The sequence below is a fragment of the Eschscholzia californica genome, unplaced genomic scaffold (genome assembly GCF_041429995.1).
Source record: "Eschscholzia californica isolate CP2 unplaced genomic scaffold, dmEscCali1.0.p SCAF_1, whole genome shotgun sequence".
Classification (NCBI taxonomy): domain Eukaryota; kingdom Viridiplantae; phylum Streptophyta; class Magnoliopsida; order Ranunculales; family Papaveraceae; genus Eschscholzia; species Eschscholzia californica.
This window is the reverse complement of record NW_028238198.1, coordinates 78875444-78895684: the sequence shown is the minus strand read 5'-3', so window position 1 is coordinate 78895684 and position 20241 is coordinate 78875444. Positions and strand designations below refer to the sequence as shown.

The 20241-nt window shown below is 36.6% G+C and overlaps 1 protein-coding gene and 1 pseudogene across 3 annotated transcripts; both read right to left on the bottom strand.

The window, feature by feature from the left end:
- Positions 1-359: 359 nt before the first annotated feature.
- LOC147569538 (sulfate transporter 1.3-like) lies at positions 360-5291 on the bottom strand. Of its 2 annotated transcripts, none has more exons than XM_086656020.1 (14): positions 4859-5291; positions 3574-3940; positions 3438-3486; positions 3126-3333; positions 2863-3037; positions 2703-2768; positions 2511-2624; positions 2298-2414; positions 2080-2206; positions 1678-1964; positions 1396-1586; positions 1194-1279; positions 1021-1097; positions 360-839 (listed from the first exon to the last, which is right to left on the bottom strand). In XM_086656020.1, exons 2-14 carry the CDS (start codon positions 3913-3915, stop codon positions 696-698), a joined length of 1983 nt encoding a protein of 660 aa, XP_086512146.1. In that variant the 5' UTR covers positions 3916-3940; positions 4859-5291; the 3' UTR covers positions 360-695. The 2 variants fall into 2 exon arrangements, with proteins under 2 accessions (XP_086512146.1, XP_086512147.1); XM_086656021.1 differs by lacking the exon at positions 4859-5291 and adding an exon at positions 4023-4208.
- A 10219-nt stretch (positions 5292-15510) lies between these two features.
- On the bottom strand, positions 15511-18714 carry LOC147569537 (pentatricopeptide repeat-containing protein At4g14050, mitochondrial pseudogene; annotated as a pseudogene). The gene has a single exon (XR_015231298.1). The product of XR_015231298.1 is annotated as a pentatricopeptide repeat-containing protein At4g14050, mitochondrial pseudogene (transcript).
- Between the last annotated feature and the right edge of the window lie 1527 nt (positions 18715-20241).

The window sequence follows — 20241 nt, the reverse complement described above, 5'->3', positions numbered from 1 at the left end:
GCTCAATGCATATAATTTGCAATGCAGAGGTCCCTGGTTCGATCCCATGGAAGTGTAAATTTAAGAATATTGAACTTAGATATAAATAAAGTAATCTAATTCCTCAGACTATTATGTTAAGTGTCTACGAGTACTACGAGCATATAGCTGCATATTTTTGAGAAACAACTCATGTGAGCTATGATGTTAAGTGTTAGTCAGGAAAGTAAGAAGAAAATTTTGTAAAAACACTTGGTATGAATTGACATCTAGTTGGCCCAGTCATACACGGATACACCTAGTTAGGGATCAAGTCAGTTCGAACCTAGGGTTGGACTCACATACTTCTTTCACTACATATCCGTCTAGAACAAGAAACATTAAATCGAACAAACTTTTTTTTATCTTTTTATCTCTTGATTTAATGACTGGTAACGTTACATAATAACAAAAGTAAGAGATTACATAAATGAAGAATGCAAAAATAGTTGTTGAAGTAAGCAACATTCTATGACTTTTTTACTATACAACAAAAGGGAAAGAATACCCAACCATTGTTGCAACTTTTTACTCTACAAGATACCCATTTGTTCTTTTACTGCATTATGTATAAAAACTCCATTAAACTGTGATTCCGTCTCTCTGCAAGTTGTGTTCTACAACTGTACGTGTTAGCGCCGTGGAAAAGATGAAGATGGTGAAACATTTTGGATGTTTTATAAGTCATCGAGTGTATTTGGATTGCAGGTTAGAACAGCCTCTCCTACTGTAAGGAAGATCTTGTCTTGCCCAATCATGTCAACTAAATTCGATGCATGAAGCTTGTCAATCACTGCTGGTCCGGGATTTGCTAGAACAAGCTGTAAAAAAAGTATTTTCATTATAAATATTTCACGAACACGAAATAGGAAAAACCTGTATGCATAGATGGCCAACTTGTGTCTACTTTCTACAACCCTCTTACATGAATTGGCTGTTCAGAAATTTGAAAAAGACCCGCCTAAAAAATGATATTATTTTGACGGCTAATAGTCAATGTACCTCAATGTCTCGCTTTTTTAAGCTCTTAAACAAATCCTCGAGTGCATGGATGCCACTGGTGTCGATGTCAGTAACAGCTACAACAAAAATAAATAGGAGGTAAGAATCATACCGAACATGAACAAAACTTCTTAAACATATAAATGAACATCGAACTAAGTGGGTTTACTTACGTGACATTTCAACTATTAAGAATTCGATTCTTGGAAGATCTTTTGCTTTTATAAGTTCTTCTTCATCAGTCAACCACCTCAAGATCCTGCAACATAAGTTTCTTTAAATGCCATTCCTTATATTAAATCATAAGCTAGCTTCAAGAGATAACCAAATCGATTTGAGATGAAAATAAATTTGAAAGGATTCAAGAAACAACACCTTTCCTTAATATAGTTGGAGTTCGAAAAATAAATTGCCGAGTCTACTCTCACGATCAAAACACCTGGGACCTTTGTCGCCTCTGGATATTGCTCTATGTTCCTGTAAACAGTTGTTCTCGGGATTTTCCCGAGTACTGCTGTTCTTGGTCTTGTTACTTGTAGGAGGATTTTAGCGAAAGATATCGTGACCTGTTCTTTCAAATAGTTTGCTCTTAGTGATATAAATTCTTTGGATTAGATTCGAAAACCAATTTGAGATTATTGTAATAGCGATGCTTACCGCTATTAAAAGACCTATCTCAACAGAAGCGAAAACCACACCGAGAAAAGCTCCCAAGCAAGCAACAAAATCAAATTTATCGATCTTCCAAATAAGAATTGCTGCCTCGAAGTCGATTAGACCAATGACGGCTGAGATAATTATAGAAGAAAGAATGGCGTTTGGTGTATACTTAAAGAGGGGTGTTAGAACAAACAGAGTTAGAACAACAACACAAGACATAACAATGTTGGACATAGCAGTTTGGCAGCCGGACATGAAATTCACGGCAGAGCGAGAGAAGGAACCTGAAATGAAAGCAACGAGTTTTTAGTTAAGTGACTCTATCGTTAGCCTCAGGCCTGGACGAGGAGCCAGACCCGAGTCCTGAGCCCAAGCTACATAATGTGGTAGTGTTCTTACCAGTAGCAACATAACAAGATGTCATTGAACCAACAACATTCATTGTTCCTAATGCCACCATTTCTTTGTTTCCATCTAGTTGATAATCTTTCATGGCTGCAAATGTTCGTCCGATAGCTACCGCTTCCTAATGAACTCAAACCAAAAGCGATCAGAGTAAAGAAACAACCACTTGATTATGTATTAAAAAGAAAAGCATAATGTCAGATTAGCTTTACCGTTAATGCGATCATACCAGCCACAACTCCGACTCGAATACCCACGGTGAGATAATGCCCACTGAAGTAAATTAGTCTCACTGATGAAGGGTTGATACCTTTCTCTATATGTTTGACCTTCATATAATAAAAATTTGATTAGCTTATTTCAGTTCACATTTTCCGTCGCTTCGAACAAGTAAAGGATAAGAAAAGATAAGAATGAGCACTTACGATTTGAACACCTTCCTTATCCGCACGAGTTATATATACAAAAAAGGTGGAGATGATAACAGAGATGAGAGGAGCAATTGCAGGCACCCAAAAAAGTTTTTTGTTTTTCTTCCCCTGTTTCCAAGATATACATCAAAATCAAAATATTGAATTCATCAAAGTTAAAGAGAGTTGAAGATAAATTAGACTTACTATGTACTTTGCCAAGATCAAGAACACCAAGAAAGACAAACCTATCAGTACAGTATGCCAGTTCCACTGCAAAATTGAAGATAGTTGAGAGTTCGGAGCCATTTTAAACTTATTTATCTTCCAAGTCAGATTTAGACATTTATGAAATTAATATGCTTACCCCATGATGTACCGAACCCCAAACTGAGTGCATAACAGAAACAATATCGCTCTTTTTAGTGAACTTGTCGATACCAAGTAATCCTTTGAGTTGTTGAAGGGCGATTGTGACTGCAGCACCAGCCATAAACCCAACAATTGCAGCATGTGATAAGAAATCAATCAAGAATCCCAGTCTGAAACCAAAACCAACCAAGATTCAGATAAAATCGACACAAACCGAGAACCATAAACTAGGAGATATGATCTATAAAGCTCAATTACCTGAGAAACCCAAGTGAGAATTGAGTAATCCCCGCGAAAAATGTAGCTGTAAATGCTAGTCTTTGGTACTCTAATTTATGTTTTTCAGGATCAATCTCGTTACGAAGTAGAGTTCCCAACAAGAGAGATACAACGGCTACTGGTCCAATGGCAATATCTCTTGAACTCCCCATGAAGGCATATATCAATGGTGGAACAAAACTAGAGTCTGTAACATTAATCGAACAACATAAGCGATTAGAATACTATTTATATATATACATATATTTTTAATTAGTGAATGCAAGATGTTGATGAATGATAGAAACTTACATAACCCAAACTGTGGATCCAAATTTGCAAGCTTTGCATATCCGATGTCCTGTTTATACGAAATAGAAAAGTTTAGAAATTGTTGGTGAACAAAACTTCATATTTATTTATTTCTTACTTTCGAAGTGGTACTTACTTGTGGTATACAAAGACTTGCAATGGTGAGTCCAGCAATCAAATCTCCTTTGAATTTAGAAAAATTGTAGTGTCTTCCCCACTCAAGAATTGGAAAGATGGCTTGAATTCCGAGTACGAACTTTCTTGATTTTGTTTGATCCTTGAAAGGGCGAAAAGGATCGTCCGAGAAAAATGTTTCCTTGATTGTATTTGTGAATTGCTTCAATAAATTTTGCTTAGGAGGTACACCCACCTTGTGAACATATTGTTCATTTCCTACATGCCTCTGGAACGACATGTTTGGCAATTCTCTGTCGTTACTGTCATGTTCATCGTCCTTGGAATGAGTCGAATGACCCATTTATATCAAAGTGTCTGATATTTACCTGAAAATTAAGCAACAAAAAACAGAAGATTGTGAGCAAAAGACACCAAATGCTAATTCCAAAGTCCCATTTAATCATGTACCTCTAAGTGACAGTTTTATACCCACTGAATTGTATTATAAAGTTGTCTTATGAGAACATCAGAAATACAATTCTTATATAGAAACTGCCCAAATAGAAATAGAAGAATTACATAAACTCTAAATTATGAATCTAGATAATTTTCAATAACACATTCTAAATTGCTTAGTTAATAAGTTGAAAACAATAATTATTAAAATTTAAAGGGAAATAAAATCCAATAATCCATAGACGGGGACATTTGTATTTTTTCAGCACTTCACTTTTTCTAAGGGATGACTTTAAACTGCAACCAATGATCGCCCGCTTATATTGAAAAGGGAAATAAAATCCAATAATCCATAGACGGGGACATAAAGTTTAGCCATTCATCAAGAAAATGAGAAAATAGAACGTCGAATATAAAATTCATCAAAACTAGAATGTTGAATAAAATTCATCAAAAGTTTATACTTTTTTCGCGCCTACATAATGTCATGCAATAAATCAAGAAAATTTTGCCCATGACATATACATTAAGTTACTTCCAAAATCATATAATTAGACTATGTATGATTACAACAGTGATGGCATGCCAGACCAATCTTCCGACTGAATCTTGGCCGAGTGACGTGATCGGTCCACATTTAGAGAGAGATTTTGCACTTTCTCTCTTTAAATCTAAATTTGGACCTGCCACGTCACCCGTTCGGAATTCAGTCGGGAGAGTGGCCGGACATAATTTTTATATGATTAAGATGAAACACTTAAATTCTAGAAAACTCATAATCCAAAATGAGAAGCTCAGTTTGAGTAGGTGATAATAAATTTGAGAGAGAGAGAGAGAGAGAGATTCACCTTAGATGAAAAAGCTTTGGTTGAGAACCATCAAATATGTTGATAGTAAATGATTAATAAAAGGAAATGAATCAAACCCATAAAAAAATTCAAACCTCAAAAGTGTAAAAAGACCCAAGAAATGGAAAACAAAAAGTAGAAGAATGAATCACTTTTTGATATCTCTCAGTTTGGTTTCTTCCTCCTCTCACAAACACACACACACACTCTCTCTCTCTCTCTCTCTCTCTCTCTCTCTCTCTCTCTCTCTCCTCGGTTTATGGTTCTCAATTCTCGTCTTCCCTCTTTCTCTCTCTAGAATTTATACTAGTATAGTACTAGTTAAAGAACCAGATTAGTTACTACTCCATATGTTTTGTCCAGATTCAATGAACATTAAATACCCATTGAAATAGGGAAATTTCTTGTAAAAATAAGCTAAAATTAAGCAAAACTCAATTCATTTATTAGTTACTAAAGTCAAAGAAAAGCCTCTCTATTCCTTTGTCTGACTTTTCTAATTTGGGCATTTTTGATAGAGTAATAAATTGGGGTGTACTGTGTCCCCCCATCTACATTTAGATTGAGGTGGTAGAAAGGTGAAGTGTGACGAGTAATTTGACTTGTGAAGTCAATTATGACCCACCCCCACAACAAGCTTGTAGTTTGTGATGAAAAAAGAATCTTTCATCTCCCTTTCTAACTAAAATAAGAGTTAATTCCTATATGGCCCCCTACTTTGTGACCAGCTTCCTTTATGACCCACTTTTTTTCGTAAATTCAAATATGGGCCCCTATTTTCAAGTATATGTCAATACTACCCTTCCTAATTCTAAATTTAAAACATTTCAAAAAACTTATTTCCACCTCACCCCTCTCTCTCTCTCTCCAACTCACCTCTCTCTACAACTCACCTCTCTCTCTCTCCAATTCACCTCTCTTTCTTCCAACTCACCTCTCTCTCTCTCTCCAATTCACCTCTCTCTCTCTCTTCCAACTCACCTCTCTCTCTCTCCAACTCACTCCTCTATCCCTCCAACTCACCTTCATCTTCTCCGATTAAAGTCGCCGGCCGAAAAAAATTTCGGCCGGCGACTTTAATCGGAGAAGATGAAGGTGAGTTGGAGAGGGAGAGGAGTGAGTTGGAAAGAGAGAGAGGTGAATTGGAGAGAGAGAGGGGTGAGTTGTAGAGAGAGATGAGGTGGAGAGAGAGCGGTGAGGTGGAAATAAGTTTTTTTAAATGTTTTAAATTTAGAATTAAGAAGGGTAGTATTGACATTTACTTGAAAATAGGGGGCCATATTTGAATTTACGAAAAAAGGGGGCCATAAAGGAAGCTGGTCACAAAGTAGGGGGCCATATAGGAATTAACTCCTAAAATAATTCAATAGGGTTGAATTTTGTCTCTCATTGTGGGTGATATTTGTTTTTGTTTTTTTAATTATTGGGCAGAACCTATTTTCTCAAATCACTCATTGCATCACTAATGTCTAATTTGAGTTAGTATTGTTTTATGGGGTAGTATACCAATTAATGAATTTTCTAGTTTGTATTTATTTTAATTCCGGCTCAAAATTTTTTTGTTCAACTCAAAATTAGTCGTTGAGACGAATTAAGCACTATATACAAATAGTATGACGAGACGCATATATTATCTTACACAAGATCCATTCTCACTATTTTAAAACTAAAACAATATTATGTCTATTTACCATTCTATCATTTCAAAAAACATTTGTTGTTGGTAGAACTATCATTTCAATCTGCTGCTCTTGAATTACAATTACTTTTTTTAACCCAAAGTGGATTAAAAAAAAAAACTTTGGGAACCCAAAGTGAGAATATGAGTTCAATTTTTTTTATGAACAAGAATATGAGTTCAATTGTTCTTTCAACAAGTGAATAGACTAGGAAGAGAAAGATAGGGAGTTTGTTATCACCTCTCTAGGCGGATACTTCATCTGATATCTTTCTCGCCCTATACTAGATCTGCATATTTAAAACAGTCTTAGTCCCTCGTGTCAAGGCTTTTCTACAATTTCTTAATAATTCTTCATATCTTTCTGATAGAGTCGTCATTTTCTTGTATTAATAAAAACGATAAAAGAAGGAATACATTGTGTTTATATTGAGTATCATTTAAGTAGTTCAATAGATGAGCAAGCATATGCCCCGTGATAAGGAAAGTGAAAGAAAGGTATTAGAAGGCCAAATAGGTAATCAACAGTAGGGGTCGGCTACTATAATTGGACTTTTGTCTGGCAACCAAGAACCAACCATCAAATTAGTCAAAATTGTATTAAAGTCAATGTCACATCCCCCACTTCACTCAAGTTGCTTGCCACATTCAATGGCTGAGATTTTGCCAGTCCGTGCCTCTTACAATAATGTGAGAACTAAAAAAATACATGTGATATAATAGATGAAAATCTAAATATTTTTACTGAAGAAATTTCTTACAAAAAAATATTATGAAAAGTAAATGTTATGGAATTTGTCGGGATTACAATGACATGGGCCGCATTCGGAAACTAGATGTAGAAACTATAAATTAGAGAGTATAATGGCATTTATGATATTTATATATATGGGTCATGAAATCATTAAACTGGACTGTTTATTTTGTATATGTGGCGCCTGTGGAAACTTGAACCTAGTAGAACTTTAAAATGACATGGGGTGTCTATAGTGGTTTGAACTAAGTAAAACTTGAAGGATGAATGCATATAGGTCGTGGGCAGGGGAGTCGAAGCTGAGACCTTAAGTTGTGGAGGCAATATGGATGTATCAATAGTTCGGTTGACTTTGGGTTCGGTCGGAGTACTTATATGACTTATAGTGAGAACTTGGTTCTACTTCATTGGGTCTTTATATATCTTGGAAGGAAAGTGCTAGTGTTGCTCAATGTTTATTTACTCCTTGTTACTTGTACTCTCCTGACTACTTCTGTAAATTAAAAGAAAAACTCAGAAAGTATTTTTCAGTTATTCCGCACTTGTTAAAGTGTTTCTACTTCTATAAATTAAAAAATAACTCCAAAAGTATATTTCAATTATTCGGCACTTGTTAAAATGTTCTAATTTGCCACTCTTGTACAGTTGTACTTATGAATCTTTCTTTACTTCTTAAAAAGGTTTTGATCTTGATTTTTCTCTATTATGACGTTGAATGCAGTAAGGAAAGTAAACAACTACGAAATGATTTCCTCTATGAATTAAGATTAAGTTACAAAGATATGTTTAGAGTTTCAGTTTATATAGCTCACTGGGAATCTTAATCCCACCACCTTATCTATTAGGGGTTGTATGTGAAATAACTCAAATAAAAAGTTGTTTTTATTTGTGTTGATCTGCGTTTTGGTCCGGGACTCAAGTAAGGTAGTTGTTTCTCAACAAAAAACACAAAAAAGTAAGGTAGTTGTTTCATTATTAAGAAAAAACCCTAACCGTAAATAAGAAAGCCCTAGCCCTCATCTTTGATTTATCTCTGTGTTCCTTGGATTTCAAATAGCCTCTAACCTAGAAGCTGATAGATAATCAATGTCGGAATCACTGCAAGGATACTCACCGGAGTTTATGGTTGTTAAGTATATGCAAGCCGTGAGACGAAGTGAAGTTATGGTGGATAAAGTAATAGAATCCTCTACATCTATTGCAGAGAATCCTCATACCTTAACTGAAGAAGTTCGTGCCACTTATCATAAGATGCTGGAAGAGACTAGGGTTTCTATAGACACGGTACATCATATTGGCCGGATGGCTATATCGTGTTTGAAGCATACTCCAACCCTATACAAAGACCTGCTTCTTCAACCAGCCCGTGAAACTAAGCGAAATTTGGAAATTAAAATCAGAAAAATGCATGAAGTTCGCGAAGTTCTACATCGAAAATTGAATGAACACTATGCCAGAAAACGACAACAACGACTGGAAGATAAGCTCTCCAGAAACACAAACCCTCACTTCCAACTACTGGAAGAAGATAAGCTCTCGCGAAACACAAACCCACACTTTCTGGCTAGGGTTTGGAATTTTATTTTCCCCTGGTACCTTCGATTTCAGGGTCTCCTTCACCCAGTGAACTTTTTAGCACTTTTACTAGGTTTAATAGTAAGTTTTATTTCTTTTACTACGGTATGACTTTTTTCATGCATCTTCTTGTGAATGATACAAATAATAAGGAATAGTAATTATTTATTTGGTCAATGAAGTCTTTAAATTTTGTTAGTATCCTGTACTAATATATATCATTAGATAGGTTGTTTTGTGATTTTAGTTCAAAAAAGAATTAGGTTTTTTAGGCTTGGCTTGATCTTAAGTCAGACTCAGTCTGCCTTAAGTCAGTAGGTGGGCTCTTGCAACACTGCACTCATTGTCTATTTCCACGCTTGCTTGGAAAACCTGAGCCCAAACTCAGTCTGCTGTGGAGTCATGTTCAAGTTGATCCATGGATGAGCTTCAAGTTCACAAAAGGCTAGTGAAGACTAGGAAGGCCCCATCCATTAATATTCTGCCAAAATTATTCACATGTCTTATAATTTGAGGTGGTGGAATGGCTTTAGCATATGATGAACATTATATTTTCGTGCCAACCCTCCTTATGTAGAACATCATATATTTCGGTCAAAATCGGAAGAAAATTCTAAACATGGTTCTTGCACAAAAAAACCTAGAGCCTGGTTTTCAATACCATAAACTTGCCCATGCAACTGAAGGATACTCTGGTAGTGATTTGGAGGTGACTTCCTAAATACTTTGTGTATTTTTATGAGTAATTTTGCAGAAGTTAAAATTCTGTGCTTGCATTTATTTATTTATTTCGTATTTGCAGAATTTATGTATAGCTGCTGCATAAAGGCCAGTGCAAGAACTCTTGGTAGAGGAAAGAAGGTATATGGTATTATTGAATTTTTCATTTGATGTAGTGAGCTATCTGCCATCTCTATCTCATTTTTTTGTTTCTCATGGCGAATTTCTTGTCGAAGTACTGTGTGTTCGGTACAGCTCTTTTAATGGAAAATTCCAGACCCTCTTGGTTACCATTTATTATATGACGCTTCAGATATCAGCTCACAATATGAGTGTATCTCTGCCCTCAATAACCTGAAGGTGGTCTCGTAAATGTCACGGTAGATCACATTGGCCAAATGGCTATGTCATGTTTGAAGCATACTTCAACCCTAAACAAAGACCTGCTTCTTTCACCAGCCTGTGAAACTAAGCGAAATTTGGAAATTAAAATCGACAAATTGTTTGAAGTTCGCAAAGTTCTACATCAAAAATTGCATGAACACTATGCCAGAAAACGACAGCAACGACTAGAAGATAAGCTCTCCCGAAACAAAAACCCACACTTTCTCTCTAAGGTTTGGAATTTTCTCCTCGACTTCCTTCGATTTCGGGGTCTGCTTCACCCAATGAACTTTTTAGCACTTTTACTAGGTTTTGTAATTTTTATTTCTTTTACTGGGGTATGACTTTTTTTTCTTTTTATATCTCTTGTAATTATCTTGGTCAAATAATGAGTATCATTTATTTGGCATGAAGTCTTTAAATTGTGTTAGTATCTTGTACTTATACATATTGTTTTGAGATTTTAGTTGATAAAGAATTTAGGGTTCACGCAACTTAGGCTTGCCTTGATCTTTAGTTAGACGAGTCTGCCTCGATCTTCAGTTATTAATGAAGGGAAGTGTCAGGGGCAAAACGAGTTTTACCGAGCCGACATGCTATCCTTTTTAACTTGGTCCAAAAGTTTGGACCAAGTCTTGGTTAAACCACACACCAATAGCTAAATAGTCACGGGAGAGGGAGATATCTCAGGCAACTGCACTTCGGTCATGTTAGGGAGGTCGTGGTGGTGGTTTGCTGGAGAAATTATGTGACAGAGATATTTGAGATGGTTGTTGTGGGACAAAATTTTACCGTAATTTTATAGTCATTTTGCCCGTAACAATACCTATTAGTGAGATCTGGAAACATAACATGTTCACTTGTTAATGAAAGGTCTTACGGAAATATAGACGGGTGGGAAGGGCTAAACCATTTTTCTAGAAATTGGTTCATCTACTCAACCGAAATGGAGATTGCCCTTTCTAAATACTTCTTCTAAGAATTGAGTTTGATTTCGATCTCTCTCTCTTCTTAGGAGCTCTTTTATCTCTCTGAAAAACATGTTTGTACCCTCAATTCCATAGCTCATCAGGGTTTAATGGCCACGGTCCCAAACTTTCTTATTTTTCATTTTGAAAGACCAAAAATGATAAGGGGACCGAGAATGTGAACAGACCCTAGGCAGACGACCGACGTGGCGAAGCCACGTCGGCCGTCTTGGCGCGCTGACGCATTAATTTGAAAGGCCAGCGCTTTGGGGAAAGCTATAAAAGAGATCCTATTACTGAAATTTGAAATTTGAATCAGTTGGCTATAAAAGAGATCCTATTACTGAAATTTGAATCAATTGGCTTTTTGCTGGATTAATTTGAGAAAAATGATCTAAGAACTTGGTAGTTGTTTTTGTTGGAGTTGGACCTGGAAGCTTGCCATTGTTGTATCTATTTAGTTTGTTATCCTCCATTTATAGTAGTAGTAGTATGTCTCTTCAACAAAATATGTAACTTCCATTTGACGAGTATTAAGGATACTTAATATATTTGTATTCTGTGATTTAAAAAAATTGACTCTTCAATTCTTCTTTTACTTAGAATCGGTCAGTTCTTTATTTAGTTTTTATTGTTATAAAAAAGATTTATATTGAATTTTCTTTTTTCCATTAGCAAAGAAAGTTGCTTTTATGTTTGTTGAGTCCCCGATCATCCTCTTTCTGGACTCCGTATACCTAATGCTTTTCCAGTTCGATCAGGTCGCAGGGGGCGAAAGCCTTCTTCGCCGTTACGAAGTTCTTCCGCTCTAATCTTCGAAATGGAAGGTCAGCGAAGGGGTTAGTTTTTTTTCATAAGGATGCTCCAACAAGCAACGGCTTTTCAGCCGTCCTGTCATGATATAAGCTAGATCATAAATGTACTCTCCATGAATACAAGTAGGGAAAAGCAGAAGTGTGTGTGAATTTTTTAATACCGGTTATGATCATCTTTCAAAATCTTTATAAACAAGTATCTATGATACATTGATGCTTTAATCTGAATTGTGACATTTATATTATTGTGAAATAATATTTGTCTAACTTAACAGTGGAACATGAGAGAGAAAAAAAATTAAGTAGTAGAGAAATGAGTGTCCTCAATAGATGGTAAATAAATGGAACTTTAAAAAAGAGTCATCTTTCACTAAAGGTTAGGGGCTAGGTCATAAACTAGTAAACAATGAGGGGCTGTATGAGAAACAACTCAATAAAAGTTTGTTTTATTTTAGTTGATCTGGGGTTCCGTATGGGACTCAAATAAGGGTTAAGGCTATAAGAATAAATTCCTAAATAAAAAAAAGCCCTACTAACCCTTATCTTTGATTTATCTCTGTGTTCTCTTGGATTTCTGAAAGCCTCTAACCTAGAAGCTGATAGATAATCAATGGCGGAATCACTGCAAGGATACTCACCGGAGTTTATGGTTGGTAAGTATATACAAGCCGTAAGACGAACTGAAGGTACGGTGGATAAAGTAATAGAATTTACTACACCTATTGGTGAGAATCCTCATACCTTAACTAATGAAGTTCGCGCCACTTATCTTGAGATGTTGGATGAGCTTACGGATTCTTTATTCATCGTAGAACACTTGCGCCTTATGGCGATGTCATGTTTGAAGCATATTTCAACCCTAAACCATAACCTGCTTGTTGAACCGGCCCTTGAAACTAGGCAAATTTTGGTGGATAAACTTGACATGATGTTTGAAGTTTGGAAAATTCTACATCAAAAATTGCTTGAGCACAATGCCTGAATACGATAGAAACGACTGAACGATAAGCTCTCAGGAAACACAAACCCACACTTTATCTCTAGGGTTTGGAATTTTCTCCTCCAATTTTGGGGTCTACCTCACCCAGTGAAATTTTTAGCTCTTTAGTAGGTTTAATAGTAGTAACTTTTATTTCTTTTACTAGGGCATATTATATCTCTTGTAAGTATTTTGGTCAAATAATAATGAGTAATCATTTATTTGGTTTATGAAGTCCTGAAATCGTGTTAGTATCTTGTACAAATACGTTAGGTTGTTTTGTGATTTTTGTTAAAAAAAGAATTAGGGTTCACGCAACTTAGGCTTGCCTTGATCTTAAGTTAGACGAGTCAACCTTGATCTTCAGTTATTAGCGAAGGGAAGTGTCAGGGGCAAAACGAGTCTTACCATGCCGAGGTGCTATCCTTCTTTGACTTGGTCCAAGCTTTTGGACCAAATCTTGGTCAACCCACACACGAATAGATAAATAGTCACCGGAGGGGGAGGTTGCTCAGACAATTGCACATCAGTCATGTTAGGGAGATGGCGGTGGTGGTTTGCTACAGAAATTATGTGAGAGATATATGAGACGGTTGTTGTGCCCCAAAATGTTGCCCTAATTGTGTAGTCATTTTGCCTGTAACATTACCTATTACTCTATTAGTGAGATTTGGAAACATAACATGTTCAACGAACAGACCTAGCTCCGGCGAAGGGAAACCCCTTCGCCGGAGTTTTTAGAGAGAGAGAGGTGAGGAATAAAAAAAAATTTCTAGAGAGAGAGGAGAGAGAAGTTGTTTTTCTTTTAATATTTGAAGGTCGCCGACCGAAAATTTGGCCGGCCGGCGACTCCTGCCGGAGAAGATGATGATGTGGCGTGGTAGGTGACTTGGCAGAGAGAGAAAATGAGATAGAGGAGAGAGAGTAACAGAAAGTTAAAGATAACGGGAAAAGAGGGTCATACGAAAATTATTGCTAAAGTAGGGACCCAGGCAGGAAGCTGGTCACAAAGTTGGGGGCTATTTAGGAAATAACCCTTGGAAAATTTATATTATTATGAAATAATATTTGTCTTAAGTGGAACATGAGAGAGAGAGAAAAAAAATGAAGTAGTAGAGAAAGCTTCATGTGAAATAACTAGATGGTAAATTAAAAAAGTTCACTCTTTCAGTAAAGGTTAGGGGCTAGACGGAAAACTAGTAAAAAATTAGGGAGTGTATGTGAAATAACTAAATAAAAAGTTGTTATATTTCTGTTGATTTGTTTCTTAGTTAAGGGCTAAAGGCTATAGCAATAAATCATCGTTAAATAAGAAAGACCTAATTAACTAACTAACCATCGTCCTTTATTTATCTGTCTGTTTTCTTTTCGATCTCTCATCACACCTCTAACCTTCATAGACAATTAATGGCGGAATCATCACTGCAAAGATACCCACTGGAGGTTATATTTGATAAGTATATACAAGCCGTAAGACGAACGGTAGGTATGATAGATAAATTAATAGAATTTATTACACCTATCGAACAGAATCCTCGTACCTTCACTAAAGAAGTTAGCGCCACTTATCATAAGATGTGGGATGATATTAATTATTCTGCAATCACCGTAGAAATATTCGGTTTGAAGCTGGTGTCGGTGTTGTCGCATACTCCTGTCTTAGACGATAACATGCGTTTGCTTCTTGATGAGAGCGTTGAAGCTAAGATAAATATGTTAAAGAAAATAGAGATGATGAATGAAGTTCTGAAAGTTATAAATAAAAAAGTGGATAAACAGTACCATGCCAGAATGAAAAAACACTTTCTCCCCAGGGTTTGGAAGAATTTTCTCAGCTGTTGCGTTTGATTTCGGGGTCTCCTTCACCAAAGTGAACTTTTTAAAACTTTTACTAGGTTTAATAGTAATTTTTATTACTTTTACTATGGTATTATGACTTTCTTTTTTTATATATCTCTTGTGAATTATTTATTTGGTCAATGAAATCTTTAAATTTTGTTAGTATCCTGTACTAATATATCATTAGATAGGTTGTTTTGTGATTTTAGTTCAAAAAAAGAATTAGGGTTTTTAGGCTTGGCTTGATCTCAAGTCTGCCTTAAGTCAGTAATTTTCTCAAGCTTGCTTGGGAAAACTTGAGCCCAAACTCACTCTGCTGTTGAAGCATGTTCGAGCTGATTCTCGGATGAGCTTCAAGTTCACAAGCCATATAAGGAGTATGACAAAGGCATGTCTGAAGAATGTTGATGCTCAAAACCTTAACAAAAGACGATCTAATTTACATACTTCTTGAACAAGCTGGTCAAACTAGGGATTATATGCCTAATAGACTCGATATAATGCTTCTTCTTTTTTGTTGAAAGACTCGAATAATGCTTGAAACTTGCAAACTTCTAACAGACAAGATGCAACTACTCAAGGCCGAACGACAACAACAAGTCGTGAACTCAAACCCACACTATCTTGCTAGGTTTGGGAATTTTCTTATCCAATTCCTTGAATTTTAGAAGGTCCTTAGAGTCTGTTTGACTTTGGTTTTATAGTACACACTCTGCTACCATATACTAAGTGTAACTTATAAACAGGGGCGGATCCATATTTTGTGCTAGCAATTACGTAATGCTTGACACTTGAGATTGAAGAGACAAATCCGAACCTACATTGATCAAAGTTACAGTTAGATTTTATGTTGCTTTTAGCAAGTGAGTAGCTTTTGTAACGCTTCGCTTTTCGTGCAATGGCTGCACTTACAGTCAAATTATTAACCTCCTAACAACTGGAAAAAGAAATCTATATATACATTGTTAACAATCCTAATTTTAATTAATATTTGTGGTACAATCAGAGGCAGTATTTTCAATGCCTGCTTGTTTTCTATGTAGAAGCTGAAAAAGTTCCATGGCCTATAATACAACAGGAGACTTGACTATAATACAACAGTATTTTCCATGCCTACTTGTTAAGAATGGAATTTATCTTTTCTGTTTAAGTAATTCTGAGGGGAAGAGTATTACCTTTCAGCTTTAAATCAAAATAAAGTAGAATTTGCCCTAATGAATACCGCCTCATTCGTGATCAAGATCTCCACTGCAATATCTATCTCCAAATATTAACAGATGTGTGCATACTCACCAATAATCCCCACACGAACATGAGCCGTCTCTAAAATGATGGAACCTTTTCCCATCTCTTATGATAATTTCCCTTCCAGTAACTTTCGACAAAAACTTTGTAAAAGTGTGACAATCCCCACAAATCCGGAGATTCTTCATAATTTGAATCGAAGTCCCACTTGATGTGTTCAAGAGACCATAAGTGATTGCTAACTTCTCACTGTGATAGAGGAGAACATTTTCCTTCTGTTCTTCCTCTATATCATGAAGAACAAAACTTGTGTCAGGAACATAACCCGTTTCTCTGAGTCGCTGATAAAACTTCTTCAAAGTCGAGTATATCTCTTCAGTTTGATCGTGTGATTTATCCCCAGTCAGGAAAGAGTGTAGCTTGTTGTTTACTTGGATCCAACTGATTCCAGGTTCCTTTTTCACACCTTGATCTCTCATTAGTTTTCGAATTTCGCCTACTTCTTTCCACATTCTTTGAGATGCATAAATGTTCGATAATAAAATGTAGTTGCCTGAATTTTGTGGCTCTAACTGGAATAGTCTCTCAGCAACTCTTCGCCCAAGTTCAACATTCTGATGAATCCTACAAGCTCCAAGAAGAGCACCCCACACCACTGAATCTGGTTCAATAGGCATACTTTCAATCAAAGATTCAGCTCCGTCTAGGTCCCCAGCTCGGCCAAGAAGATCGACCATACATGCATAATGACCCTCTAATGGCATGATTCCGTAGTCACGACTCATGGAACTGAAGTAAGCCCGACCTTCATCAACCAATCCTGCGTGGCTACAAGCACAAAGAACACTCACAAAACTAATTTCGTCTGGCAAGATACCTTCGGCTTTCATTTGTTCGAAGAGGTCGATAGTTTCCCTTCCAAGCCCATTTTGAGCACAACCAGTAAGAATTGTATTCCATGAAACAACATCATGACCGGGCATCTCATCGAACACCCAAAACCCATCCTTAGAACCGCATTTGAAATACATATGTATAAGAGCATTACTAACAAAGATATCAAAATCGAATCCTAGCTTATATATCAGGCCATGAATTTGTTTACCGAGTTTTGTCGCACCTAGGTTTGCACATGTACTAAGAAGTGGTGTTAAAGTAGATTGATTCGGTAATATCCCTGAAGTTAACATATCAAGAAAGAGTTCAAATGCTAGATCACCATGTTCTGTTTGTGTATATCCACAAATCATGGCAGACCAAGAGACAACATCACGTTTGGGCATCTTCTCGAAAATGCTACGGGCATCACCTAACATGTAATTCTGAGAGAGAGCTGAGATTAGGGAGTTCCAAGATACAGTATCTTTAACTCTCATCGAATTAAAAACCTGAGAGACATCTTCCATGTTTCTACACTTAGCATACATAGATATCAATCCATTTCCTATATATGAGTTGAATTGGCAACCTGTTTTTACTGTGAGAGTATGTATTTGTCTACCCATTTCAAGAGATCCTATATTAGTACAAGCAAAAAGAGCACTAGTGAAGCTGGATTGACTTGGCACCACACCTGAACTGTGAAGTTCGGATAAGAGCTTCAAAGCTTCTTCACCCTGTCCATTCTGTGCAAGTCCAGCAATCATGGCTGCCCATGAAGCTGAATTCCTCATAGGCATCCTGAGGAAAATCTTGCCTGCTTCTTCCAGCAACCCGTTTTGTGCATAACCAGCAACAATTGCATTCCAAGTAACCACATTCGGATTTTGTATCTCTTCGAATACTCGTCTAGCCTCATGAATTCTTCCATGTTGAGCTAACGCTGTCATTATAGCTGTTTGTAAAGCCACATTCTGTACTGGAAGTCTCTCATATACTGCAAGAGCATCTGCCAGTCTCCCGCTCTGGGACAACGCTGCAATCACCGTTGTCCACGAAAATTCATTCCTTTCGGGCATACTCTCAAAGAATTTCATTGCAGAATCCAATCTTCCATTTCTTGTATAGGCATTCAAAATAGCAGTACCCACAATCACATCAGTCTCGAAATTTGTTTTTATTGCTAGTGTTTGAAGACACTCAATCAATTTTGAATTATTCAATCCTGTTATAGCTGCAAGAGTTACTACAAATAGTAATTGATCTGGTCTTTCCACGCCATCACTACCCATCATCTTCAAAAACATATTCCATGCTTCAAGATAATCGTCAATATGAACATACCCTTTAATCATCACACTCCATGAAATCAAATTCTTATACTGCATTTTATCGAAAAGCTCGCGTGCTTCTCTCATCCAACCACAATGAGTATACCCAGTTATAATAGTATTCCAAGACTCAACATTTCTCTCGGGCATTCGATCAAACAAATATCTAGCAGAATTCAAATCACCATTTTTAGCATACCCATTAATCATAGCATTCCAAGATACAACATTTCTTTCAGGCATTGTATCAAAAATCCACCTAGCTTCATCAATTCTCCCATTTTTCGCATACCCAGTAAACATAGCTGTCCAAGTTCTGATATTTTTACCAGCAAATGCATCAAAAAGTGATCTTGCTTCATCTATTCGATTATTATTTGAATACCCAGTGATCATTGAGTTCCAAGTCATTGAATCTCTTTGAATCATTCCATCGAATAACTGACGGGCTTCATCTATCTTCCCAAGTTTCCCAAGTTGTTGAATTTGAAAGTTGTATTGATAGAGATCGTTTGATGAGGTCTGACGAATGGGATGAGAGGAAGAGGAGAGAGAACGAAAGTGTTGAAATAGAAGACGACCCATTGAACATGAAGATGAACTTCTTCTGCATCTCAATGAAACCATTAACAGTTCTTCAATTTGGGGAACAAGAAAAGGAATTGGTTTTTAGGTTTTTTCTAGTGAAGCGAGGGAAATTTTGGCGGTCTCAATTTTATATCCTTTTTTACAATCTCGAGGATGAATGCAGTGCACATGAGGATGCCACGTGGTTAAGTCGCGACTAAATGAGCTGCATTTCTTTTAACGGCGCCCACTGGTTTAGGAATAGTCAGAGCCCACTTCTTCAATCCTTTTCTAGAGAAGTTATAGAGCACACATGATTTTTACCATGCACCCACATCATGCCTGACTTGGTCTACTGACATGTACCATTCTACCAAGTCAATTATTAAACCCACATCAATTTTTAAATAAATTTTTAATGAACTCACCATTTTGTTATGTACACTTACCTTAAAGGTAAGGTAAAAATTGTAAGTATATGTATAATTTCTCATTTTTGTTGGAAAACCAAAAGAAAAAGATGAAAAAGCTAGTTGTCCGCCAGTTTCTCTATCTCGCCTTTCCCACTACCACACCCTTCCGTTGGACCCTTTTCGAAGAAGATGAACTTCGACCAGGGTTTCAAAGAACGAGAAAGAGTACATAAGAATGTGTCTGTGTGAGAGAGATTAAGTGGTGGTGGTGAAGATGGCAAAAAAGTGTTATTTTTTTCCTTCATTGATCCAAAGAGACTTTGGATTTCCCGTTTCACCATTTTATATATATATATATATATGTATATATATATATTCAGTTATTATCTTCTTTTTATCTTTCTCTAAATCAAATTATATATGATATGGTATGATATGAATGTGTGTGGTTTGCTCTCTGTTATGGATGTTTATATTTTTCAAAACAAATTGGTTTTTCTGAAAAATAATCATGGAGGCGGAATCGCTTGATATGTGTGATCGTTTTGTGTGAATTCTAAACACGTGGTGGAGGAATCGCTTGAGCTGCGTGTATAACATGAGGGTGAAATCGCTTGATCTGTGTTACGTGTAATGATTGTTTGATGTCGGGCATAGGTTGGTCCCCTTGTTTATTTTTCTGTTATGGATTAACCATGAATTCATGTTAAGGGTTACACTCGGTGCGTGTGACCAGCTGTTTGGTAACGACCATTCTTGTTTACCCGGAATGGGGTCTGAGAGAGATAGGGAGTTGGGGTATTCCGACCCTTGGAGTGATTAGGGGACTGACCAGTGCCATGTTTGTTTATTTATTCTGCTAAGCCACTGGTGTGTGTGGTTTGAATTCTGTTGTGGTTGATACTTATAATGTTTTCACCGAACTGAACGAGAGTGTTTACCCGAGTTTTCTTAATAAGAAAATACTTAATACCTGAAAGTGGACACTTGTAAAAGCTTGGCTTTAAACAGGGTTTACCCTACCTTGAGATACAAGAACGCTCTTCTCATTCGGCTGGACTTGTTAGGAGGGCTCTGTTCTTGTATCTTTGGGAGTCACTCAGATCATTTAATATTATTATAGGTTCATGCATATATTTGAGTATTCTTCGAATGTTTAATGAGTTACCTGGAGAGGGATCTGGCCGGAGGTAGGACGCGCCTCAAGACGAGATAATTGTATCGTCGTGGGTATAT